General features: G+C 40.1%; 1 protein-coding gene across 2 annotated transcripts in view; it reads right to left on the reverse strand.

The window, feature by feature from the left end:
• Positions 1 to 27,347, reverse strand: part of TEX11 (testis expressed 11) — a 963,534-nt gene that overhangs the window by 786,011 nt on the left and 150,176 nt on the right. For both annotated transcript variants that reach the window (XM_075835681.1, XM_075835680.1), the window contains exons 5-7: positions 21,903 to 21,982; positions 15,028 to 15,108; positions 14,819 to 14,938 (exon numbers count right to left, since the gene is read on the reverse strand). In XM_075835681.1, the coding sequence (XP_075691796.1) occupies positions 14,819 to 14,938; positions 15,028 to 15,108; positions 21,903 to 21,982 (281 nt within the window). The remainder of the gene's footprint in view (positions 1 to 14,818; positions 14,939 to 15,027; positions 15,109 to 21,902; positions 21,983 to 27,347) is intronic.

Here is a 27,347-nt window from a genome sequence, read left to right on the forward strand (position 1 = left end):
CCTGCAAAGATATTCAAGCAGAAACTGTCCAAATACTCACAAATTCAATGGATGCAAGAATTGTGAAGGTGATATCAAAGAAGGGGTCCTATGTTAACAAGTAACTTGGCCTGCTACGTTTTTTTTTTTATTGAAAGAGCTTTTGATTTCTGTAAATATGACCTCCTGATGCTGCAAATTCAACAAATTACCATTTTAGTTCTCTTTACAACCTTTAAAATGTTTTGATCTCTGTTGTGCATAATAATTTGAAACAGTGCATTTTGAGTTTTTTACTTCTAAAAAAAAACTGTTATGAGGAGATTTGTTCAATAAAATTTGCATTATACTCCAATGGTTGATGGCTTGAAGATTATACTGACTGTCATTTGCATCGATTATTTAGGAAAATCAGCGAAAAATAACATTTGCATAATAATTTGGAACGCGGTGTAGTTATATTCATATTACAATTTATAGTATAGTCTTTTTGGAGTTATAAACCTCATTTGTCATGTGGTTATTAATCTTTACCTCTATATGCACAAATGAAGGTCTATATTTAAGAATTGGGTCACCACCCCTAAAAAAAGCCTCCTCTGCAACATAGCTATCGAGCTTACCGCTACGTATATCACCACTCTGTGTCCTCTTCTTCCTTGCTCCTTACGTACACAATGTCAGTGGTAACTCCCGATACAACCGCCCCAACATATTTCCCAGAGTGGTTTCCCGGCTTAGGTATCCTTTTCTTGTTCTCCACGCTCGCACCGAATGAGGGACTCGTGGAGTGACAGATGAGCGCAAGTGACCGCACTGACACTATACTCAGAGCGGCTCCTCTGGCGTACGTTCTCCACCTTGCTGTCCTCTGTGCTCTCTTGGACACAGACGGCGTTGCTGTTGCTCATACACTTCTATGTGCAGGGCCACTCCACCGCTGGGATCCAATTTTACAGCCCGGTGCTTACATGTAAGCACTAGTAGGACAATTTTTAATCTAGCCCATAATTTTTCTAGCGCCAGTGTGAATACTGGTGAATTGTTGGTGTGATTGATACTGTGACATACAGAGTGTCAATATTCAACACTGTGGTACATAAGGGGTTATTCTTTTCCTTAAGTCCAGCACACAATCTGCTCATATTATATGGAGTGGCTGTGTGTCACATTGGGTTCGTGGACCCACTGGGCCGTACCGCCTTGGCAGTATGGCAGTTGGCCAACAGGGTGCAGGTCGCAGTTCACAGTTTGTATAAGGTACCTATGGCAGCTCGGACAGTAGCAAGGCAGGCTCGTCTGGGATTAGGCAGCGGGTAGACGTCAGGCGTGGAGCAGAAGGACAGACGTAGATACAACACAGCACGACTACAGCGCAGCACGGCACTAGAACAGGATAGCACGGGATACAGGAACAGGGAACACTGGAACTGGAAAACACTAGGAGACCATTTACTTAGACAAACTAGGATATGACAAACAACGCTCAGGCATTGAAGCAAGGGGATGGGCCCCTCTTATGGTCCAGGGCACTCATGGGCTGATTAAAATAATAAAGTCCAGTGCACGTGCTGCCCCTTTAAGAGCGGGCACGAGCGTGCGTGCGCGCACCCTACGGGATCCAGTCGAGATGAGTGGAAGTGAGCACTGGCGTCTCCTGAGGAGACTGGGGCCAGCGCTCGCAGACCCATGGATGCAGCCGTCAGGGGGAGAGTGAACCTGATGGACCGCAGCCACGGACATGACACTGACTTTTGGAAACAATGACAATTGGACTATACAGTATGTGCACAGATTGCACATAGAGAGTAACAATATTATTCAGTCCATTCTCAATTGTCACCCTTTAATTATTTCATTAGTGCCGAAGGCAATGCATGTATATATGAATCGTCATACATGATATGTTTAGACTCAGGGTCATTTATAGTTGAATAGACATATATAGTGCACACACTCATCATTTCCAACATCTATTCTATAAAGTAGGACTTTTTGCTACCAAATGCCCTAGGTTTGACCATCAAATGCCCTAGGTTTGACCATCGTATAGCAATTTGAATTAGGGGCGAATGATTACGCACACAGGAGACAGTTCACACTATTGTGGGATGTTCATTTTTCATCATCGAAGACTATTCAGAAAACATACGGACTGAATTACGTCCTCAGTTTACAGTTAGGAGACATCTGCACTTACATATACATTATCTTTCATTGGATTTTTTAATCGATCATCAATTTACTTTTTATTTTAAATGTTATTCTCTATAGAACCACACATCTTTCCCCTTTTTCCCATTTCCCTTTATCAATTTATATAAGGCCTAATGATCATTGGTATATAGCAGCAGAGGAAGTGTATTCAATAGAGATTGCTACTTGTATAATATATGGTGAGAGTCTGCAGATCTCTATCCCATCAAAAATAACACAGTGTCATATTAAAAACACCTAACAGAGACCCCCCCACAACATGTTTCACCGAGATGGTGTCCTCAGGTCTATACGTGGTATATATACACCCTTTAGAGCAGGAAATAGGGTTTTGTTGCATTAATGGCATATTGTAGTGGTTATTTATACATTTTACCCACGGCCTACTAGGGCTTTTTTTCTTTTGTGAATTACGCAAGTTGAACATCCCATGACCATGGAGCGAATTGTATCCACTGGAAGTAAACAATGAATGTTCCTACTGAATAACAAGCAGAGATCTTCACTCCTTTCAGCTGCGGCCACTTTTGACCTTCCTGACCTTATTTTTCAAATCTGACATATCTCACTTTATGTAGTAATAACTTTGGAATGCTTTTACCTATCCAAGCGATTCTGACATTGTTTTCTTGTGACACATTGGACTTTATGTTACTCGTAAAATTTGGTCGATACATCCATTATTTAATTGTGAAAAAATACCAAAATTTAGAGAAAAATCGCAAAAATTTGCATTTTTATCAGTTTAAATGAACGTATCTTCTTGTAAGATAAATAGTTATACCACAAAAAATAGTTACTAGTTAACATTTCCCATATGTCTACTTTAGATTAGAATAGTTTTTTGAACATCCTTTTATTTTTCTAGTACGTTACAAGGCTTAGAACTTTAGCAGAAATTTCTCACATTTTCAAGAAAATTTCAAATACTATTTTTTCAAGGACCAGTTCAGTTCTGAAGTGGCTTTTAGAGGCCCATACAATACAAACCCCCATAAATCACCCCATTTTCACAAGAATTAAAGCAAAGTAGAGGTGAAATTTACAAATTTCATTTTTTTTTCAGAAATTCATTTTTAATTAATTTTTTTCTGTAACAGGACGTTTTACGAGAGAAACGCAACTCAATATTTCTTGCCCAGATTCTGCAGTTTTTAGAAATATCCCACAAGTTGCCCTAGTATGCTAATGGACTGAAGCACATGCCTCAGAAGCAAAGGAGCACCTAGTGGATTTTGGGGCCTTCTTTTCATTAGATTATATTTTAGGCACCATGTCAGGTTTGAAGAGGTCTTGCGATGCCAAAACAAAAGGAACATCCCCAAAAAGGCCCCATTTTCAAAACTACACCCACAAGGAATTCATGTAGGGGTGTATTGAGCATTTTGACCCTACAGTTGTCTCATAGATTTTATTAGAATTTGGACGTGAAAATAAAAATGTTTACGTTTTTCCAATAAGATGTGGTTTTAGCTGAACAAAATCAAATTCCACAAGAAAAAGGAAAAAAGAACCTCAACATTTGTAAAGCAACTTCTCCAGAGTACGGAAATACCTTATATGTTGTCAAAAACTGCTGTTTGGGCACACGGCAGACCTCAGAAGAAAAGGAGCACCATTTGGCTTTTGGAGCAATGATTTGGCTGGATTGGTTTCTTTGCACCATGTCACATTTGCAAAGCCCCTGTGGGGCCAAAACAGTGAAAACTCACAAAAGTGACTCCATTTGGGAAACTACACCCTTTGAGGAATTCATCTAGGGGTGCAGTGAGCATTTTGACTCCACAGGTGTTTCATAGGTTTGTTCTTAGAATTGGGCAGTGAAAAGAAAAACGTTAAAATTTTCCGATAAGACGTAGCTTTTGCTAAAATGTTTTGATTTTCTCAACAAATAAAACGAGAAAAGTACCGCAACAATTGTAAAGCAATTTCTCCCGAGAACAGCAACACCCCATACATAGTCATAAATTGCTATTTGGGCACACGGTAGGGCTCAGAAGAGAAGGAGCCATTTGGCTTTTGGAGCAATGATTTTGCTGGATTGGTTTCTGGGCGTCATGTCGCATTTGCAAAGCCCCTTTGGGACCAAAACAGTGGAAACACCCCAGAAGTGACCCCATTTTGGAAACGTCACTCCTCAAGGTATTCACCTAGGGGTGTAGTGAGAATGTTAAACCTGCATGTGTTTTACATAAATTATTATACACTCGATGTTGCAGTGTGAAAATGGCAATTTTTCCATAGATAAGCCATATGTGGGGCCCAGCTTGTGCCACCATGAGAAGACAGTTCTCTAATTATTATGCTGTGTTTCCTGATTTTAGAAACATCCTACATGTGGCTGTAATCTTTTGCCTGGACGATCGACAGGGCTCAGGAGTGAAAGAGTACCATGCGAAATTGAGGCCTAATTTGGAAACTTACAAAGTATTAGTTTACAATTGCAGAGGCTCTGATGTGAAATAATAAAAGAAACCCCTGAGAATTAACCCCATTTTGGAAACTACACCCCTCAAGGCATTTACTAAGGGGTGTAGTGAGCATTTTCACCCCACAGGTCTTTTCCATAAATGATTGCGCTGCGGATGGTGCGAAGTAAAAATTGAAATTTTTCCCTTGATATGCCATTTCAGTGGCAAATATGTCGTGCCCAGCTTGTGCCACTGGAGAAACACACCACAAAAATTGTTAAAAGGGTTCTCCCTGGTTTGGCGATGCCATATACTAGCCCTTCTCAATGAATTCGAATATCATCAAAAAGTTAATTTATTTCAATAATTCAATTCAAAAAGTGATCTATTTCCAGCATTTCTTTCTTTTAATGTTGATGATTATGGCTAACAGTTAGGGTATGTTCACACGGCTATTTTCGGCCGTTTTTCAGGCCGTAAACGGCCCGAAAAAAGGCTGAAAATTTGGAAGCAGAACGCCTACAAACATTTGCCCATTGATTTCAATGGGAAATACGGCGTTCTGTTCCGACGGGGCATTTTTTACGCGGCCGATTTTCAAAACGGCCACGAAAAAGAAGTGCATGGCACTTCTTGAGACTTTTTTGGAGCCGTTTTTCATAGACTCTATAGAAAAACAGCTCCAAAAACGTCCGTAAAAAACGTGAGCTGCTAAAAAACCGTCTGAAAATCAGGAGCTGTTTTGCCTTGAAAACAGCTCCGTATTTTCAGACGTTTTTGGTTAAGCGTGTGAACATAACCTAAATGAAAACCCAAAATTTAGTGTCTCAGCAAATTTTAATATTATATAAGCCCAATTTCAAAAATGATTTTTAATACTGAAATGTTGGCCTACTGAAAAGTATGCACAGTATATGCACTCAATACTTGGTCGGAACTCGTTTTGCATGAATTACTGCATCAATGTGGCGTGGCATGGAGGCAATCAGCCTGTGGCACTACTGACGTGTTATGGAAGCCCAGGTTGCTTTGATACAAGAAAGGAAAAAGTTTCCACAGCACTGGACCCAGAGTGGGTGTACGCCTCAACGGGACCTGGTCAACAGTCCTAAATACTGGACAAAACAATAGACACAGAGGCAGCACTTCCAAAAGATAGTATCACGGGTGATTAAAACTACTATCTTTTGGAATTGATGCCTCTGTGTCTATTGTTTTGTCCAGGTTGCTTTGATAGCGTCCTTTAGCTCGCCTGCATTGTTGGGTCTGTTGTCTCTCATCTTCCTCTTAACAATACCCCATAGATTTTCTATGAGGTTTTGGTCAGGCGAGTTTGTTGGCCAATCAAGCACAGTGATACTGTGGTTATTAAACCAGGTATTGGTACTTTTGGCTATGTGGGCAGGTGCTAAGCCCTGCTGGAAAATTAAATCAGCATCTCCATAAAGCTTGTCAGCGGAGGGAAGCAAGAACTGCTCTAAAATTTCCTGGTAGACGGCTGCGTTGACTTGATATAACACAGTGGACCAACACCAGCAGATGACATGGCTCCCCAAACCTTCGCTGACTGTGGAAACTTCACAATGGACCGCAAGCAACTTGGAGTGAGTGCCTCTCCACTCTTCCTCCAGACTCTGGGACTTTGATTTCCAAATGAATTGCAAAATTTACTTTCATCTGAAAACAGGACTTTGGACCACTGTGCAACAGTGTTGGTCCACTGTGTTATATCAAGTCCAGAGTCAATGCAGCCATCTACCATGACATTTTAGAGCATTTGATGCTTGTACCCTCAGGGGCTTTGCAAATGCGATATGGCCTCCGCAAACCATGCCTGCTAAATTTGAGATCCAATAGACAAATGGCACGCTTTCCTTTCTGAGCTCTGCCATTTGTCCAAGCAGCTGTTTATGACCACATATGGGGTACTGTTTTACTCAGCAGAAATAGCTTTACAAATGTTGGGGTGCTTTTTCTGCTTTAGTCCTTGTGAAAATGAAAAAACATTAGCTAACCTACATTTTCTTTGAAAAAAAAATTTAGCTTTTCATTTTCACAGCATAATTCCAATATTTTCTGCAAAAAATCTGTGGGTCAAAATGCTTACTATACCCCTAGATAAATTCCTTGAGGGGTGGGGGGCATGGCTAGGCACTGATGTGAGCAGACGCACAAAGCCTTAGCTCCGTGTGCCGATCCCTGTAATTCATCCTGTGGTGAAAGTATCATTGCTCAAAATTCCCTACCACTTGAGGAAAAAGGGTAGGAAGCCCACTCAACTCAATATGGGACCCTCTAAGACCTCAGGAGCGGCTGAAAAACTTAAATAGTTTGCCAGAAACTCTGGACAAGATGGCGCCCGGGGTGAATCCTCATCGACGGCACATGCACAGACTGTGCAGCCTTCTATACTTACCTCTGCAGAGGAAGCTGTTACTCCCGAACCGACATTGAAGCAGGTGTCAGAGATGCTCCTGGCTGCGATCCTGGAGACTCGTACTTCGGTCACCACTAAATTGGAGGAGGTGAAGGTGGATGTCGGCTTGCTGCACCAGGACCTCCATAACCTGAGGGACCGGGTTACTCAGGTTGAGACTCGGATCTCTACCCTGGAAGACACTATTGCAGCCATGCCTCGCACGCTGAGTGACCTCACTGGAAAAGTGGAGCTGTGGTGCCAAAAGGCAGACGATCTTGAAAATCGTTTGTGGAGGAACAACCTGTGGATTATTGGCCTCCCTGAAGGGGCGGAAGGCCCTAGGTTGGATGAGTATATCGAAAAATGGCTGAAAGACCTGTTTCCAGACACTATCTTCTCGCAGGCTTTTGCGGTTGCACACGGTTCCCGCCAAACCTCCGCCTGGCGGGAACCCACGGACATTTTTGTCATGTATGCTGAACTGCAAAGATCGAGACATGGTGCTGCAAGCTGCTCGTCGTAAAGGGGAGATCAGGTTTGAGAATACAACAGTATCCATTTTCCCTGATTTCTCTCCGGAGTTACAACGTCAGAGGGCTTCATATGTGCACATAAAGAGGTGACTGCGTGAGCGACAAATACCATATTCTATGGCCTATCCTGCACGCTTGAGAGTGGTAGATGGAGACAGATCAGTGTTTTTTACCTCCCCGGAGCCGCTAATATGTTGTTCCTGTTCGTGTGTTGGTGGTCGTGAGTTTTGCAAGGTTACTCTTGGACGACTACGTGAGGTTCTGAACTTGTTACTTCCTCATTTTAGGATGTGCTCATTTATACTTCTCAGGACATGTGGATTATGTGTCCTTTCTAGATTCTGGGGGGGGGGGGGTATGGGTGGGGCATGGATAGGATGTTTTTCCATTTTGCTCTAGTCAGGGCTTATTTGACTTATATGCTTGATATCTGATTTGTATGCCCTCCTCCTCCCGATCGTTATGTGTAAGGGAACATGGTCTCCTCTACTGATTTGATACTGCGTGTAACTTCATCTATTTTGATTTCACTGTGTTCATACCCTTAACAGTGGACACTACCCCCCTTTTACAGTCTATGCCACGTATGCTTCTACAGCTCCTGTTGAGCTTTGCTGTTCACTGTTATTGTTTGAATGTCCTGCACTATATCTTACTCCTGCATAGCGTTGACATGGAATGTAGGTGTCACCTTTTTGTAATGCCCATTGCAATTGGTTACTTTTGGACCTGTGAGTTGTTTGCAATATGGCAGCTCTTAAAACCTTGACGTAGAATGTGAGAGGGATGCGATCACCGGGAAAGGGAAATATGATTTTTTTCTGTGCTGAGGAGACACATGCCTCATATTATATGCCTTCAGGAAACGCATCTCACTGCAGATAATGTGAATCTGTTATGTAAACCTTGGATTCAATGGGGACGACATGCTATTAGATCTTCGTTGAGAGGGGTGTCGCTGTTGATTCATAGAAATCTCAGATGGGAGGCTTTACATATACGAATCGATGTGGAGGGTAGATATGTGTTTGTTCATGCCAATGTGAATTCTACCCTATTTGTCTTTTTAGGAGTGTATAATCGGCCTCGTGGCTCTCTGGACATAATCAGAGAGGCCATTTCCTTTGCTTCTACTCATCAGGTCGCTAGGGTTCTCGTTATGGGTGACCTAAACCTAACTATGGATCCTTCTATGGATCAATTTAACGTCAGGGACATACCCCGGGATCCTACGAGTACCTCACAGCTAGCCTCCCTGATGGAGGAGATAGGATGGTTGGATTTGTGGAGGGTGTGCCATCAGGGAATAAGAGAGTTTACGTGCCATACCCCCCAGTTTAACGCATTGTCGCGTATTGATTATGTATTTGGCACGTCCGCAATTTATTCAAGCATGCTCTCTGTTAATCACCTTCCTAGAGGGGTGTCGGACCATAGCCCGATTCTTTTACAATTAAAGCAGCAGACAGAAGGTTTACGAGAATCTCTTAAGATACATCCTTTTTGGTTACAATTGTTTCAGGGCAGTGATAGAATTCCTGACCAACTGGATGTCTTTATAGATGAACATAACCAGGAACAGAATGGTATATTGCTCTGGGACACAATAAAAGCATACTTGAGAGGCTGTCTGCGGTCTTCTATTTCCTATGTTAAGCGATCCTCTGCTAGACAGGAACTTTACCTAGCGCAGAAGTGCAGGGAGTTAGAGGATATTTTGTGGGGGACCCTTCCCCACTTAATAGAGAAGCTTGGCTTGCAGCGGGTAGACAATCTTTGCTTCTTGTTAGGGAGAATGCCGTTAGTAGGATATTTTTTACTAAACAATAATTTTTTGAACAGGGTAATCAGCCAAGTAAGCTATTGGCAAATTTAGTGAAGCAGAATACCATGTCTCCCCCAGTGCTGCGCATTTGCCACCCTACGCACGGCTCTTATACCATGCCGCTAGACATATTGAATCAATTTGCTGACTTTTATAGGGAGCTATATACATCAAGGGCTCACTACCTTGGATGAGGTGCAATTTCCTGTGTTGTCAGCGGATCATAGACTTATGTTGGAGGCCTTTCACAGTGCAGGAGATCATAGAGTGCATGTCCTCTATGACTAAAGGAAAGGCGTGTATCTCCAATATGTGGATGTTTTATCCCCACAGTTACTAGCCGTTTTTGATGCTGCTTTTCAAAGGGGTGAGCTCCCTGCCACTCTGAAAGACGTTACCATAGTAGTCATTTTGAAACCAGGGAAAATTTATTTATTAAATTTTTTACTATGCTCTAGGGGGAAATTGGGAAAAGGTTTTTTTTTTTAACTTTTAATGTTTATTTATTTATTCTTTATTTCACAAAAAAACTACTTTATTTAACTCATTTTTACTTTTTTTATTAGTCCCCCTAGGGGACTTCAACCAGCGATCGTTAGATCGCTTGCACGATATACTGCAATACTAATGTATTGCAGTATATTGTGATTCTGACAGGAATCTATTAAGCCCTGGCAGCCCCCAGGCAGCCATAGCAACCATCGCCCCCCCCCCCCCGCGATTGCATTGTGGGGAGCGTGATGAGCTGTTAGAGGGGGTTGCCCCCCTCTTTCTAACTATTTAAATGATGCGGTTGCTATTAACGAGTTAAACAAGCGGGATCGCGCTCATTACTCTAAATTGTCGGCTGTAACATACAGCCGACACCAGCATCGTATGAAGTGGGGTCACTCCGTGAGCCCGCTCCATACTTCCCCTACACGGCTATGATGTAACTGTATGTCATATTTCGGGAAGGGGTTAAATATCTGGGTGTCCTTGTCGCCAGAGACTGTGCACAATCTTATGATCTCAATATATACCCATTGTTAATGTATCTGAAATATAAATTTGCTATTTGGAGAGTGCTCCCCCTCTCAGTTGCGGGTAGAATCAAGCTAATTAAAATGATAGTGCTTCCTAAGATGCTATACTTATTAGAACATGCAGACTCCTTGGTCCCCAAACGTTTCTTTAACTTGGTTGGTTCTTTATTCTCTTCCTTTGTATGGGGTTCGGGATGACCCAAGCTCAAAATCCGTACACTACAGAGACCCAAAGATCAGGCTGGAGCCGCTCTACCTGACATGTTCTTTTACTATCTGGCGGGTCAGCTTAGGTATATCAGAGGGTCCATTGCCAAACGCAGAACATAATTTAGCTCACTTTCTACGGATCCCTACTTTGTGGCCAATACTTGAGCCTCATGGCTACAGCCCTAGGCTCTCCTTACCATTACTAAAGCTGGCAAGACTAGTTTGGTCTCATGCAAAGAAAGTTCTGACATATTCGCACACTCTTGCTGAACTGCCTCTGTGGTCTCATTCTGGTTTGTCTCATTTTCTGAGCCTTAATGATTCAGCTTTTTGGACAGCCCTGGGAGTGACCAACTTGCAGAATCTGATTGATGTAGAGGGCCATACCCTGACTGCCAGAGAGATTCAGGATACGTTCCAGGTACCTGATAGAGATACATTCAGATGTGTACAACTTCGGCATGCTTTGCATTCTCAGTTTAGGGAAGATCAGGGTCCTATTTCTTCATTACCTCTTATAGGAATTCTCAGAACTCAGGGACCAAGGGGGTTGGTGTCGGTCATCTATACTTACCTTTTGTCTCAGAGGGTCGCTCACGCAGAGTTTACGGTTGAGGTCAGATGGCGAGGTCTTATCCCTTCATTATCCAAAGACGATTGGGAGGAGGCTATGAAGTCAGATCACTTGGTCTCGCCTGCTGCAAATAATAAAATGACGCAACTGTACATTATACACAGATGTTATATTACACCGACTAGGCTATTCCATATGGGTAGGGCATCCAGCTCACGATGCCATAGATGCTCCCAAGACCGGGCTGATTTTGATCACATGATGTGGTTGTGTCCAGTCATAGCACTCTTTTGGAGAGAGGTAACACACCTGCTTTCCTCGATTTTGTGCCCATTGGTTCCGTGTGAACCTGGACTTTGTTTATTAGGGCTGATATCCTCGGATGTCTGATCGCACTATGAGGGAGTCTTCTTACATGAAGTCTTGTTCTTAGCCAGAAAAGTGATAGCCATTCGGTGGATGGGGGATATCTCTCCGGAGATCCCCCAGTGGAAAAAGCTAGTTAATTCTATACTCCCATATGAGAATGTGGTGTATAAATACAGAGGATGTCAACATAAGTTTCTGATTGTTTGGGGGGGGTGGTGCTCATCTCCTCGTAGCTCCTTTAGCGGGAGCGACCTTCGAGCTTCCTTACCACCAAGCGCTTTGGGGGATTGATTGCCTTCCAACTGGGTAATATCTACTGTACTTCCTTTGACCTATGTAATGTTACATGCTGGAGTCTGTCATCTTTCATATAAATTCTGATTGTGTCTCTGTTCCGCCTGCGTGCGGTGACATTATTGGGTCTACTATGGATTATTTCTATGTATTTACGTGACGTTATGAATTACCATGTGAACTCATTTTATGCAGGAATGTTATTGTTCTTGTAGATGGTTTCTGTGTGTAAGTCCGTTTTGTTTTTTTGTAACATCTGCATTGTCTAGTATGCTTATAATTGCAATTTGTACAATGTATACAATAAACCGAGTTTAAAAAAAAAAAATCCTTGAGTGGTGTAGTTTCCAAAATGGGGTCACTTTTGGGGGATTTCCACTGTTTTAGCAAATCAACCTGACATGGTGTCTAAAATATATTCTAATAAAAAGGAGGCCCCAAAATTCACTGTACTCCTTTTCTTCTAAGGCCTGTGCTTCAGTCCATTAGCACACTAGATCTACATCTGGGATATTTCCTAAAACTGCAGAATCTGGGCAATAAATATTGAATTGTGTTTCTCTGGTAAAACCTTCTGTTTTACAAAAAAAATGGATTAAAAATGAATTTCTGCAAAAAAAAAAAATGAAATTTGTAAATCTCACCTCTACTTTGCTTTAATTCCTGTTAAACGTCTGATGGGTTAAGAAACTTTCTAAATGCGGTTCTGAATACTTTAAGGGGTGCAGTTTTTTAAAATGGGGTGACTTATTGTGGGTTTCTAATATATAAGGCCCTCAAAGCCACTTTACAACTAAACTGGCCCCCCGTAAAAATAGCCTTTTGAAATCTACTTGAAAATGTGAGAAATTGCTGCTAAAGTTCTAAGCCTTGTAATGTCCTAGAAAAATAAAAAGATGTTTAAAAAAACGATGCCAATCTAAAGTAGACATATGGGGATGTTAATTAGCAACTATTTTGTGTGGTATAACTGCCTCTCTTACAAGCGGATACATTTAAATTTAAAAAAATAACAATTTTTGCAATTTTTGGTGTTTTTCACAATTATATACTGATTGTATTGAGCAAATTTTGCCAGTAACATAAAGTCCAATGTCAGAAGAAATGTATTCAGCACACCTTAGTAGTATTCAACATAGATTTCTTTAGGTAGATGCCAGAGGCTACAAGTGCAACCTTAACGTTTCGGTCGTGAGACCTTCGTCGGGCACTATGGAAACATATATATATGTAATTATAGCATATAATATGGGTATGAAAAATTGCAGGAATATCATGTTACAGGACATGTCATATTATATGCTATAATTACATATATATATATGTTTCCTTAGTGCCCAACGAAGGTCTCACGACCAGTTCTTCTGACCTACAACTGGGTTGGGACCCTATTTCAAGCACCCAAAGTCCAATGTGTCACGAGAAAACATTCTCAGAATCGCTTGGATAGGTAAAAGCATTCCGAAGTTATTACCACATAAAGTGAAACATGTCAGATTTGAAAATGGGGCTCTGTCAGGAAGGTCAAAAGTGGCTGTAGCGGGAAGGGGTCAAGGTTTAAAATACCTTTGGTATTAAGGGGTTAACATCATCAATTTTCCCCGTGAGTTATTGCTGGTAGCTTTTGCATTGAGAAGCCGTTCAAAGACCTGACGCAAAGTGGGTTCTGGTTCCGTTGTAGGATCTGTAGGTGGAGAGCTGCTAAATGTTGTGGGGAGGAGTTCCTGCCTTTGTCAGTCGAGTCCCTAACAATGCAAATGAGTTTGGCAACAGCAGATGCTGAAGGCTGCTTAGGGCCTGTTCAGCGTTGTCTTTCCGTTGAGGGGTTCCATCTGAACTTTCCTTCAGGGGAACCCCTCAATGGAAAGGCAAACGGAAACCATAGTTTCAGTTTGCATCACCATTGATCTCAATGGTGATGGAAACCATTAGCAAAGTATCAGTTTGTCACCGTTGTGAAAGGGTTCAGTTTTTCTGACGGAGTCGACTGCACTATTGATTCCGTCAAATAAACTGAACGCCTTCACAACGGTGACAAACGGAAACCATTAGCAAAGTATCCGTCACAATTGAGATCAATGGTGATGCAAACGGCCTTTCTGTTGAGGGGTTCCCCATACAGAAACCTCAGACGAAGCCCTTCAACGGAGAGACAACGCAGATGTGAACAGGCCCTTAGTCATTGTGTTCCGGGTATTTGCCTTAAGCCACCGGAACTGTTATGTAGAGATTTTGGCGGTTGTAGTAATTATTAGGAAATTTAAGTTAAGAGTGCAAGTCTGTAATTCTCAGTAGGAGATGTTCCTGCAAAATTTAGCCAGGGATCTGACCTGCGTGCTAGGCCCTAACTCACCAGTTCCACTGATGTGATCCCAAAATGCTCCACAGGAGATGAGGAGCGCAGCGGTGGCGATTATGCTGCAGCCGGTGAGATGGGAATGGAGGATTGCAACAGATTTCATGTGTAGCCAATGGAGCTCTGCTGGAAGACGTTCTCTCCTGTCTGTGTCTTGGCCAGGCACCCCCAAATGTAAAATTGATATGTTTTAGGTGTTAATTTCCTTATGATGTCTCCCATTTTTGGCTGCAGTAGGTCAAGGTTTCTGACTTTGTCACAGGTTGTGGTTCAACAATCTTTGTCTCCTATTGCAGACATAGAAATGGAGGAAGGCTCCTTTTACAGAAAGTTGCCTTACAGCCAGCTAGGGAAGGGAAATGGCTGATCTCCTGGGACACATATATAACATAAGAACACTTTATATATTTCTTAGCATTGATTGAAATATGAGACTGGATAGGATCAAAAGAAATTAGGACATTAAAGGAGGAATATTAGAACTTTTTTTTCTTTTGCAAATTTTGTATAGTGTCTTTTTAGGGCCAATACAGACAACTTTAATAGCGAACAACTCTACTGTAAAGTAAACTTTGATACAGCTTGCCTTATGTCAACTTGACTTACAGCTTCAGCTTGATATGTTAACACTTTAAAAAGCTCCCTTTCCACGTGGGCTTTATGTAGGTTCACATCTGTCTCTTGGGGGCTCCTTTGAGTCATCATGGAATACAATTTTTCCACACTCTAGCAGAAACAGGATAAGAAGACATATCATGCTGAGTCCCAATTCTTGCTTTATAAGAGTTAGTAGCAACTTAAATTATTTCACTTACATTTAGTGCAAGTCCAAGAAATTCAGTGGCAATGTCAGGCTTCCCAATATCTATCCAGCCTTTCCCAGTCTTCATGGCCATCTATGGTTATGATGTAAAGCTGGCTGTTATTATTTATCCAAATGTTTAAAGGGGAAAATTCTTTAAATTTAAATTATTTTCATAAATTGATTAATTTTTCTGTAAACCCAATTTTATATCAGTAAATTGGGACACATGTAACTTCATATTGTAATTCAGAAAAAATACTGTACATAATGCAAAACTTCTGAGTACTATTTTTTGACAGGGCAGAAATGTATCTTGAAAAGCAGACGTATAATTTTCTTTTACAATACAAGTCAATGGCAACAGGATGCAACTAAATGTTGGTTTTTTTCATTATACTCTTCAACATCTGATCACAATCTGCCACTTTCTGAGTTAGTGTTGTTAATAACAAAATGTGCGTTTGCTATCAGATGCTTAGTGAAAGTGAAGCTATACTTTGCTTCTTTTTGTATTTTCAATATCTACAAAACAAGGGGATGCATTGTGGGGCTTTGGCAGAGACACCCGGAGGGAAGGAATAGGGAGGGAATAGGATGAGTGGAGTGAAAGTTCATAAATTATAAGTAAGATTGGTAACCATGCAACCTGTTCTCTCTTCCCTGGATCGATCATACAGTTGATATCAGTGCAGGACTAGGAATATGTATGTGAGTGGCTACTCTTCTCTCTGACGTGGAAGATACATGTGAGGAGTGGCGATGAGCATCATGCCGCGTAGAAGCAGGGACAGGTAAGCACTAATGGTAATTGTGTTATTGGCACTGTTATGGTTGGGAACTGTGGAGCTTTACGAGTTTTACTTTAGGCAACTTAAAGGAGCAACCCAGGTAAAACTGTTACAGTATTATGATAGTGCAGTTCTAAGGTGTAGTGCATGACTGGTATTATGTTGGTGCTCTTTAATTCCCTGTGTTATGCACCACCCTTCAGGCCCATTCCTATGTATAACACAGTGCATCAGTTTAAACCTTCAGTTTTTGGCCTTCAGGACACGGTCGGTTTTTTTTTTGGGGGGGGGGGGGGGTTTGTGTGGCAGAAAAAAGAACAGCAATTCTGCTATTGTTTTTTGGGTTTTGTTTTTACGGCATGCAACTTGAGGTCTAAATAACATTTTAACAATACTTTGTGGGTCAGTACAATAGCAGCAGTACCAAATTTATTAAAATTTTTATGTTTCACTACTTTTGCACATTAAAAACACTTTTTTTTAAATGCAGACACCATTTTGGGCTACATATCGTATGTATTGTAAAACTCTTATAATTTTTTTTTGGGGGGGGGGTAAAAAACAAACAAACAGCAATTCCATCATAGTTTCATGGCTTTTGTTTTCACAGTGTTCACCATGTGGTATGAATGTCATGGCTGTGAGCCATATTTTATTTTTCTCTTGAGCTTTGAGATGGCTTGTTTTTTGCAGAATGAATTTACATTTTCATTCGTACCATTTTTAACCCCTTATCGACAGCTACTAGGAAGACCAACATTTCAAAAAATAAATGGAGGGATGGGACGTCTGGGCCCAGCCAGGTCTGCAGGATCGTTTTTTGGCCAGCAGCGGAAATGCAGAAAATGAAACTCTTGTAGAGCCGGGGGACAGGAGGAGTGATGTCAGGCAGATGAACAAAAAGAGCCCAACTGGGGTTTAGGGGAATCTGTTGCTTAGTGTGTGTGTGTGTGTGTGTGTGTGTGTGTGTGTGTGTGTGTGTGTGTGTGTGTGTGTGTGTGTGTGTGAGAAAAGTAGTATCCTGTTTCAGAATGACTGGGACAATGAGCAGGTCCATAAGCAGGGGTACATGTCAGCCACATCTGCCCCAGACCGGGAGCAATCTGGGGTTGGGACATTTCCAATATGGAAGTTTCGTAGGGGAGAGATATAGCCATTATGTACGATTTTCTTATTAAGTAATTTTTTATGCCGTTCACCATGCAAGTTAAATAACATGATACTTTTATAGCTTAGGTCTTTATTGGACGCTGTTTCAAGACTACACAATGTTATGTATTGCAGTGTTTTATGCCTGTCAGCGTAATGCTAATAAGTGTACTAAGATGGCAAAGTAGGGGGCCATTGTTAGGCCATAGCAACCCATGAGCACCCAGCAATAACATTGCAGGGGGGCTGACAGAGGGAGCACCCTCCCTCTGTAAACTACTAAGATGCCATAATCAGCATTGACCCTGGACCAGAGTTATCACTGAAGCATATGTCATAAATCTGAGTAGATTGGGAATCCCCTACTGCCCTGTTAGACACTCCAGAGAGGAGATGGAATGGAGAGGTGGCAACACGTGCTTGAATGACTTTAGATTGTTGTTTACAGGAGGTGTGAAATATCCTCTTCTCTGGAGTGTCAAACATAGGAGTAGGGCCACCTCCCATTCTTCCGATATATAAGAGTCTTAAAAGTGGAACCTCTACGTATTAGACATATTCTGTTGATCACAAAGAAGAGGATCAGATCTTTAAAACTGCTGAGGAAAGGACTACATTAAGAGAGCTAGAAATACTTATACGAGAACAAGATGACACACAGGTAAGAGCCATTCCTGATTGTATTAAAAGAAAATTGGAAAAATTTCCACCTTTATTTTTATGTCCAGCAATTGACACATTTGTCAAAACAGTGTCTAAAGAATTTGACAAAATATCGAAAACCTTGGTCAACGATAAGTCTTCATAGATTAAAAAATCTTAGAGATGTCATTTATAAGCCTGCCGATAAGGGGGGAAACATTGCTGTATGGCCGAGGACAATGTATGAAAATGAAGCGAATCGTCAGTTAAGAGATAAAAAATGTTACAAAAAACTGACATTTAACCCTACTTCCTCTTATAGTGAACAACTGTTTAAAATGCTAAAACAAGCAATGGATGGTGGAGTTGTGATCAAAAATTTATACGATGCACTTATTGTTCCAATACCTGTAGTAGCGATACTTGACCTCCTGCCAATAGTCCATAAAAATATAAAGACTCCACCAGGAAGACCGATCATCTCTGGCCAAGGTAATTTCACAGAGAATATCTGCAAATTTCTAGATTACCATCTGAAACCTTTAGTGGAATGTTTACCCTCCTATATTAGGGATTCATCAGATCTCCTACAAAAATTGGAATGCACTCATCTAGATGCTGATATGTGGTTAGTCACCTGCGACGTTGAATCGCTCTATACCAGTATCAGACACAGTGATGGGGTTAAAGCTACCAATTTTTTCCTGAGTATGAGCAATTTGGAGGAAGGGTTTGTTCAGTTACTTAGTACTCTACTGGACTTTGTCTTGACACACAATGTATTTATGTTCAATGAGTCATTCTACCTACAGCTCCAGGGAACCGTGATGGGGGCAGCCTGTGCGCCCTCATATGCCAATTTGTTCCTGGGGCTGTGGGAGAGAAACCTATTCCTGTCAGATCATGGTACGTCAATGAACCGGGTCATCTTTTGGGCCCGCTTCATTGACGATATCTTCATGATCTGGCAGGGTACTTCTGAGCAATTGCAACAATTTATGGCAGAATTGAACTCGAATGATCAGAATATCATGCTTACATATAAATGTGACAAAAAACAAGTAGATTTTTTGGACATCCAAATCCAATGTGATGAGAATGGTGATGTCCAAACTTATCTATTCAGGAAAGAAACATCTGTGAACGCTCTTTTACACGCTACCTCTGCACATCCGAAACAAACGACAGCTGCTATTCCCACAGGCCAATTTATGAGATTAAAATGTACTTGTTCAAGAAAAGAAGATTTCATAAAACAAGCTAAGGATCTAGAACATAGATTTATGGATCGGGGTTATAGCAAATGGTGTATCAGAAAAGCGAAAAAAAGAGCTGAAGAAATGAGAGAAATAAACTCCTACAACCAGCGATTCGAGCAAACAAAATAAATGAGGTGAGATTCATCACTCCATATCATTCCCGTTGGGAAGAGATGAAGGGTCATTTAAATAGATATTGGCCGATTTTGAAAGCCGATCCGATACTTAATAAAATATTGCCAAAATACCCTTCTGTAACTTACCGTCGTGCCAAAAATCTGAAAGATCACTTGGTTCGCAGTTTTTACACCCCAGTTTCACAGGGAAAAAAATTCTTTGGAACCAAAGGTCCAAAATGGGGGTGTTCCCCTTGCGGAGATTGTATCTCATGTCCCAATGTTGAACGTGCAGTAGAGTTTACGGACTCCGAAAGAAATAAAACGTTCAAAATCGTGTGGCACATTACATGTGCCACACGGGGCGTGATATACTATGCAATTTGTCCTTGCTATAAAATTTTTATAGGACTCACCACACGGGAATTTCGAATAAGAGTCCGTGAACATGTACGGGACATTGAATCCGCAAAGGAGATTCATGATGTTGACAAAATAGAAAAACTAAAAACGATTCCACATCATTTTAAACAGCATCATAACTGTAATTCCAGGCTACTGAAGGTACGAGGAATAGATCATGTGGAAATGAATATAAGAGGTGGAGACCTGATGAAGAAACTATTAAGGTTGGAAAGCAAATGGATCTGGACTTTGAGGACCATGCAGCCGAGAGGCTTAAACGAATCGCACGGGTACGCTTCGTTTCTCTGATCACTATGTATGTTTTTGTGGCATCATTTTTTAATTGTGTAATGTAATAATGTTTTGTGATTTTAACATATGTTTTTTCTTATTCCTAGTTCATCATACATAGACGTTTATGAATACCTTCTATATGTAGAGATGCATCAACTTTGCAATAAAAGAAACTATACTAAGATGATATGCTATACTGATCTTTATAGATACGTTTTTGCATTTATTTATTTGCTGGTCCCCATGGTAATATATGTATGTCAGTGGAGAATAATGAAACGCACAAACTTTTAATGAATAATTTTTAAACCCAATGGATTTGCTGTATTACTGCACTTTAGTCACTTAATTTATATATATTTTTGCATTCTCATACTGGCACAATTTGTTTTTAGATTATTTTTCACATGACTATATGTGCATATAATATATGTACGTATATATTTTCATATATATTTTTTATCACTATATAGTATTTATCTATTTTTGTAATCACTTTGCACATAACATACTACCATGGTGATGTAGAACAACACATATGTGTTCACATATGTGTATGATCAACACTTATATATATATATGTATATATTTTCTTATAATATAAAGCACTTATTTGTTCACAATGTCACATATATATATTTTTTATGCCCACCATATTTTATGTTAATATGGACTATTTTTATTATTATTATTTTTTGGTATTATATAAATTTTTGTTAAATATATAAGGAATGTGTTTTATATTTTAATATAACCAATTTTTAAATGTAGTATATCCATATACACAATTACTATTTCTTTTATTATGTTTTGTATTTTTCTTTTTTTCTTTTTTTGTATTAATTAATTATGTTTATGTTCTGTGCCGAATATCTAAATGATCTTCCCTATGTCAACGAACTTCTTAGCTATACACAATCATGGTATAATACTTTATATCTCTACGTACTGAATATGGAATCTCTTTCTAAACGTTATGGAATTCCTCTCTCTAGATATATCGGAGCTATTAGATTCATTGTATACCAGAGGAAGCATACCTCAATCAAGTGTGCATGCGCTGGCGTCCCTAGCAACTCACTACGAGTAGGCATCTCGATGTGCACGTGATGAGAGGCGCTGCTGTGATATCATCACGCGGCGCCATCATCAAATATCACATGATGCCCACACCATGTGATGATTGTCTATCGAAAAACGCGGACATGACGCCAACAGCTGATTGAGGTAGATGTCTGGTACATTACTTTCACCTGGCCAATCGTTTTTTGATTGGCGCCTATGTAAGATAAATAGGAAGGATATACTTGTAGGTGCCACCCCCAGACGAAGGCGGAAGCCGAAACGCGTTGGGGCCGGTCGCCATTCCCTGAGTCTCAGCCACATGGGTTAGTACTCTGCTACCTACTGGCCGATGTTTTTGTTGCCCTAGACACATCTATACAATTTGCATTTAGCACTTATATATGTCTGAGGAATTTTTGGATGTAACACTTGTCTTTGGTTCATTTGAAACCTAATTTTAGTGTACGATACAAACATCCTTCCTATTTATTCGTTAAAAGCAGGGCTCTCAACACATTATCTTCAACCAGTGTACCTAACTACATTTATATTGTGCAATATGCATTTGTTCTGTGGTGTATTCCAATAAGCTCATATTCACATGATTTCATATTTTGAACATTGACTCCTTTTTGGCGACCATGCTTTTATTTGTGATTCATTTTTAGAAACATATATTTGTAACTAGTATAATATTGTTGTGTAATAAAAAGATTATATATATATTTTTTTTTACTTATAGACTCCATGATTCTTTCTTGTTTGGTTTAATATACTGTTGATATTCCATAAATGTCTCAAATGGGGATACCCATTTAACTTTTATTGTGACCCATGGGAGTAGTACAAACTGGAAATGTGGTCTTCAGGCTAGAAAAGAGTGTACACCCTTGGTTTAAAGGGAATTAATCCGTGAATCTGTGTCTGAAAATCACGGAAACATTGCAAATGTGTACCGCTTGATGGTGCAACAGTATTAGTAAATATGCTCCAATATACATTAGAAAGTTATTTTGATTATTGTCACTTATTAAACTGTATTTACCTGACCTGGACAACCCCTTTAAATATATGAGGCAGTGAAAAAGCACAGCTTGAATACTTTCCTTCCACATACTCATTCATTTTATATACTAAACAAAATGAAGTTTGGGAGATTATACTTACCAATATGTTTCTCTCCACAATTTCTTCAGATGGCTCTAGACCTTGACACCAATAGCCAAGCCTGCATGATATATACCGCACTATAATAGAATCAGAAATTGTATTTATTTTAAGAAATAATTGTTTCAGGGCTACATGTAAAATAGGTCTGACAAATCACCGATCACTCTGAAAGAAAGTCAAAGGTGCCCACAATGATTACAGCTATTCATAAGCCACATATGACTGCATGTAAAATTCACTGTGGCTGTAGTTATTATAGCCTGTTGGTCAATAGACTTCAGTCTGTCTGAGAGGTTGTTCAATAATATTATTGTGATTAAAAGCCAATGCATGAAGCTCAGCATTTTTGACATTTAGCATAACATGACAGCATTTTGCTGTTTAATGCATGAAGAGTTATCCCTTAGGATACTTAAAAATATTGCAGACATTTGTCATTCACGTTACAAAACGACATTGCTACATAACATTGCTTATGTAAAGCATGGGATTTTCCAAAAGGACAAACATACCTTGGTTGAAGAATAATCCAAAGGAGTTTATTTTAAGCATTTCTTCATTCCAACAAAATGTAATTACATGGTGAAAAAGTCCATAGTTTGTTTAACAGAATCCTTACATCTCAGGCTGTTGCAAATACAGAGACTCTCCTCAGATTAGCAGCACCAATCCACAATCATCTACTAACAGTGATTGCTGTTTAATTATGTCCTTTTATACACTTGAAAACTCCCACAATCCTATGCAAGTTTCCCTATAAAATACTGGAGTTGGTGCTGGCCTGTCTCTCATAAGGTCAGAGCAGACACACCCGGCTGCAGGTAAGTGAACCAAACAAACAGATTTTAACCCGTTAGTGACCGGCCCATAGTCTTTTTATGTCGGTCACTAACGGGCCTTATTCCGATGCCATAGACTTTTTACGTCGCGGCATCGGAATAAGTAAACAGAGCAGGGAGCTGTCAAATCTCCCTGCTCTCAGCTGCCAGAGGCAGCTGAGGGCTGGGAGCGTCCCTGCTCTGCCGGGTGAGATCGATATTAGTATCGATCTCACCTGTTTAACCCCTCAGATGCGGTGCTCAATAGCGAGCACCGCATCTGAGTGGTTTTGGAGAGAGGGAGGGAGCTCCCTCTCATCCCACCGACACCCGGCGATAAGATCGCCGAGTGTCTGTGTCTCCCATGGCAGCCGGGGGCCTAATAAAGGCCCCCAGGTCTGCCTGTAATGAATGCCTGCTAGATCATGCCACAGGCATGACCTAGCAGATGCCTGTCCGTTTTAAACGGAAAGGCAGTAATACACTGCAATACAAAAGTATTGCAGTGTATTATAATAGCGATCGGAGGATCACATAGTGAAGTCCCCTAGTGGGACCAGTAAAAAAGTAAAAAAAAAAGTTTAATAAAGTTAATTTAAAAAAAAATGTGAAGAAAAAATGAAAAACCCACTTTTTCCCCTTACAAACTGCTTTACTATTAAAAAACCAAAATAAAGTTAAAAAGTTACACATATTTGGTATCGCCGCATCCGTAACGACCCCGACTATAAAGCTATTACATTACTTAACCCGCACGGTAAACGCCGTAAAAACTGTCATTAAAAACTATGGAAAAATTGCTGTTTTCTGTGAATCCTGACTTTAAAAAAATGTGATTAAAAAGTGATCAAAAAGTCGCATCTACTCCAAAATGGTACAAATAAAAACTACAAGTCTTCACGCAAAAAAAAAGCCCTCATACAACTGCATCGGCGAAAAAATAAAAACGTTAAGGCTCTTCAAATATGGAGACACAAAAACAAATAATTTTGAAAAAAAAGCGTTTTTACTGTGTAAAAGTAGTAAAACATACAAAAACTATACAAATTTGGTATCGTTGCAATCGTAACAATCCAATAAATAAACTTATTGTGTTATTTATACCACACGGTAAACGGCGTAGATTTAGGACGCAAAAAAGAGTGGCGAAATTTCAGATTTTTTTCTATTCCCCCCCCCCAAAAAGTTAATAAAGGTTAATCAATAAATAATATGTACCTCAAAATGGTGCTATTAAAAAATACAACTTGTCCCGCAAAAAACAATACCTTATACAGATATGTCGACGCAAAAATAAAAAAAGTTATAGCTCTTGGAATGCGACGATGGAAAAACGTAAAAAATAGCCTGGTCATTAAGGTATAAAATAGGCTGGTCATTAAGAAGTTAATGATGTCCTTTTATACACTTGAAAACTCCCACAATCCTATGCAAGTTTCCCTATAAAATACTGGCGTTGCTGCTGGCCTGTCTCTCATAAGGTCAGAGAAGACACACCCGGCTGCAGGTAAGTGAACCAAACAAACAGATTTTAAACACATTTACCCATGTGGTTGTTATAGGCAAGATTTTGGTACATTGTTCCAGGTGGCAAGACCATGAAAGGGGGGAATAAATAGAACATTAGATGGCCATCCTAATGAGAAAGAAAGGAATAAGAAGTATACACACATTCACACAGAAGTCTTGCCAGTCCTGGGAAACACATGGACCATAACAGAAGTTACAAACATAAAAAACATTTCACTTCTCCACATACCTCCCTCCTTAAGAGGAAGCTTGTCCTTCCTCAGACATCTTTTACCTCCGCACCATATCTAGATAAATGGTCCGCATTTTGGTGATCCTTCCCGGATCGATGTCTTACCTCAAACTTAAATGGCTGCAATGCTAAATACCACCTTGTAAATCTGGCATTTTTGTCTCTCATGGTATGGATCCAAGTAAGAGGATGATGATCTGTTACTAAAGTAAACTCTCTTCCTAGTAAATAGTAACGCAACGCCTCCAAAGCACACTTAATACCTTTGTTCACGGGGAAAGAGTTTCCTACTTAAATACAGAATAGGGTGCTCCTCACCATTAATCTCTTGACTAAGGACGGCACCAAGTCCAACCTTGGACGCATCGGTCTGTACAATAAATGGTTTGTCAAAGTTTGGGCTTTGCAAAACTGGCTCGTTACACAAAATTTCCTTTATTTGCTTAAAAGCTAGTTCACATTCTCCTGTTCATGCCACGTCCTCTCTCTTGTTTTTTTTTTTTTGTTAGGTCAGTTAGGGGAGCCACTATGGTAGCAATGAGACCCAAAAAAGATCGCACTTCTTTTTTTTTTTGGTTGGAATACTAGCAGATTGAATGGCTCGGACTTTAGAAATTTCTCATACTTAGGAATACAACTTACCTACCCCACCTCTCTTTTATATAAATATAATTATATACCATTGGTATCTGCGATAGAAGCAGACTTATCCAAGTACATGAAGTATGAGGCATCATGGGTAGGGAGAATCTCTGCGGTTAAGATGATGATCCTCCCAAAAATACTATATCTATTTAGAAATTTACCTATTCTGCTATCGGTATCTTATCTTAAAAGACTCCAAGGTATAATTAATAAATATATATGGAAAAACTCCCGCCCTAGAGTAGCTGCGGAGGTATTATACCAGCCAATTATTAAAGGGGGTTTGGGTCTCCCGAACTTGGCTCACTATTATTATGCAGCAATTTTGGATCAAGCCAGAATGTGGAAGACTAAAGTTCCTATGAAACATTGGATTTCTATGGAAAAGGAATTACTTGATGGATCTTCTGTAGAAGCGCGCATGTAGCTATTGTCCACTGGTGCTAAAATATCGAAATCTTCTTTTTTAACGATTGATGCAGGGCTCCAGGTCTGGAAAAAATTTACTGTTATTCACCCTATAATCCCGGTGAGATTTTCTGATCTTCCTCTTCGACTGCTTCCGCTTCTGATACCTGATATTGATATCCAAAATTGGCTGTTGTCTGGCATTGAGTGTATTTCTGACATTATGGAGCGAACTCATCTAATGGCATTTAATGATATATGTCTGAAGTACAACATACCCCGTAGGGACTTCTATAAATTCCTTAGAATACGTCACTTGTTGAGTACATTGCCTCCTCTGATTGATTCCCCTAAAACGTCTTTTGAATTGCCATTCACTAATCTGGATAAAACATGCAAAGGGATATCAAAAATGTATAAGGTATTGTGTGAGGGTTTGCTTCGGGAGGAATTTCCTTGTCTGGGGCATTGGGAGAGAGATCTGGGAATCCCTATAAGTATGCAGGATTGGGAAGCCACTTTCAATCTAGCTTGCTCTCTCTCTACGTGCGCTACACATTTGGAAGCGTCTAGGAAAATAATGTATAGGTGGTATTACACTCCTAGTCGTTTGTCGCGAATATATCCAACATCATCAGATAGGTGCTGGAGGTGCCTCACTTCTAAGGGTACCATCCTCCATATTTTCTGGGAGTGTACAGTATTGTCCAGCTTTTGGCAGCAAGTAGAACATTTCTTACAATCTCTTTTAGGGGTTGACATTCAGCTCGCCCCTGCTCTAGCCCTACTGCATGTGGGATTGGTGGATTTCTCTCCGGGTGTCAGAAACATACTTTTTCATGTATTGCTGTCTGCAAAAATATTGATTGCAAAATACTGGAAATCTACAAAAGTGCCTAGTATGAGTGAAGTGATTTTATATGTTAACAATAATTGTGTTATGGAACGCGCTTTAGCCTCTATTCAAGGGTCCTACGCTCGTACTTCCTTATGGGATCAATAGACTGACTCTACTTACTCCAACATACTCTTATGATTACCTTAGTCGAATATGTGGTCAATTTGTTGTGTCTGGATCCGGAGTTTTGTTTGTTTGTATGTTTTCTTTTTTTTTTTCTGTAAAAAATTTGATCCTTATCCCAATGCTTTGTTTGCAATGTTTCATTGCTTTATCTAATGATTAGATGTATACTGGATCAATAAAAATCTGTTTATTAAAATAAATTTCTGGCCTTACTATACCATTACCCACAATAAATCCAAGCTACCTTGTTTCCTGAAATCCCAAAGCACATTTACGGGGATTCATTGTGAAGTCGGCCTTCTCAATTTCAGCGATTACCTTTTTTAGTTGCCACAAATGGTCTTTCCATGATTTGCTAAAAATTACAACATCATCTAAATAAGCAGCACTGTACTCAACATGGTCCTTTTTAAGAGTATGTCCATGGTCCTCTGAAAAGTGGCTAGAGCACCATGAAGCCCAAATGGCATGTTTTTGAACTGATACAAACCACTCTGCATTACAAAAGCAGTTTTTTCTTTTGATTTCTCATCAAGAGGAATTTGCCAATAACCCTTACCCAAATCTAAGGTAGAAATATAAGCTGCACCTCCCATTCTATCAATCAGATCATCAATGCGAGGCATTGGGTAATTATCAAAACGGGATATAGCATTCATTTTACAAAAATCTATGCAAAACCTTATGGTTCCATCCTTTTTCCAGACCATCACTACCGGTGAAGACCAAGGACTCTTAGACGGTTCAATAACTCCCAACTTAAGCATTTCCTTAACTTCCTGGTC

The sequence above is a fragment of the Rhinoderma darwinii genome, chromosome 8 (assembly GCF_050947455.1).
Source record: "Rhinoderma darwinii isolate aRhiDar2 chromosome 8, aRhiDar2.hap1, whole genome shotgun sequence".
NCBI lineage: Eukaryota > Metazoa > Chordata > Amphibia > Anura > Rhinodermatidae > Rhinoderma > Rhinoderma darwinii.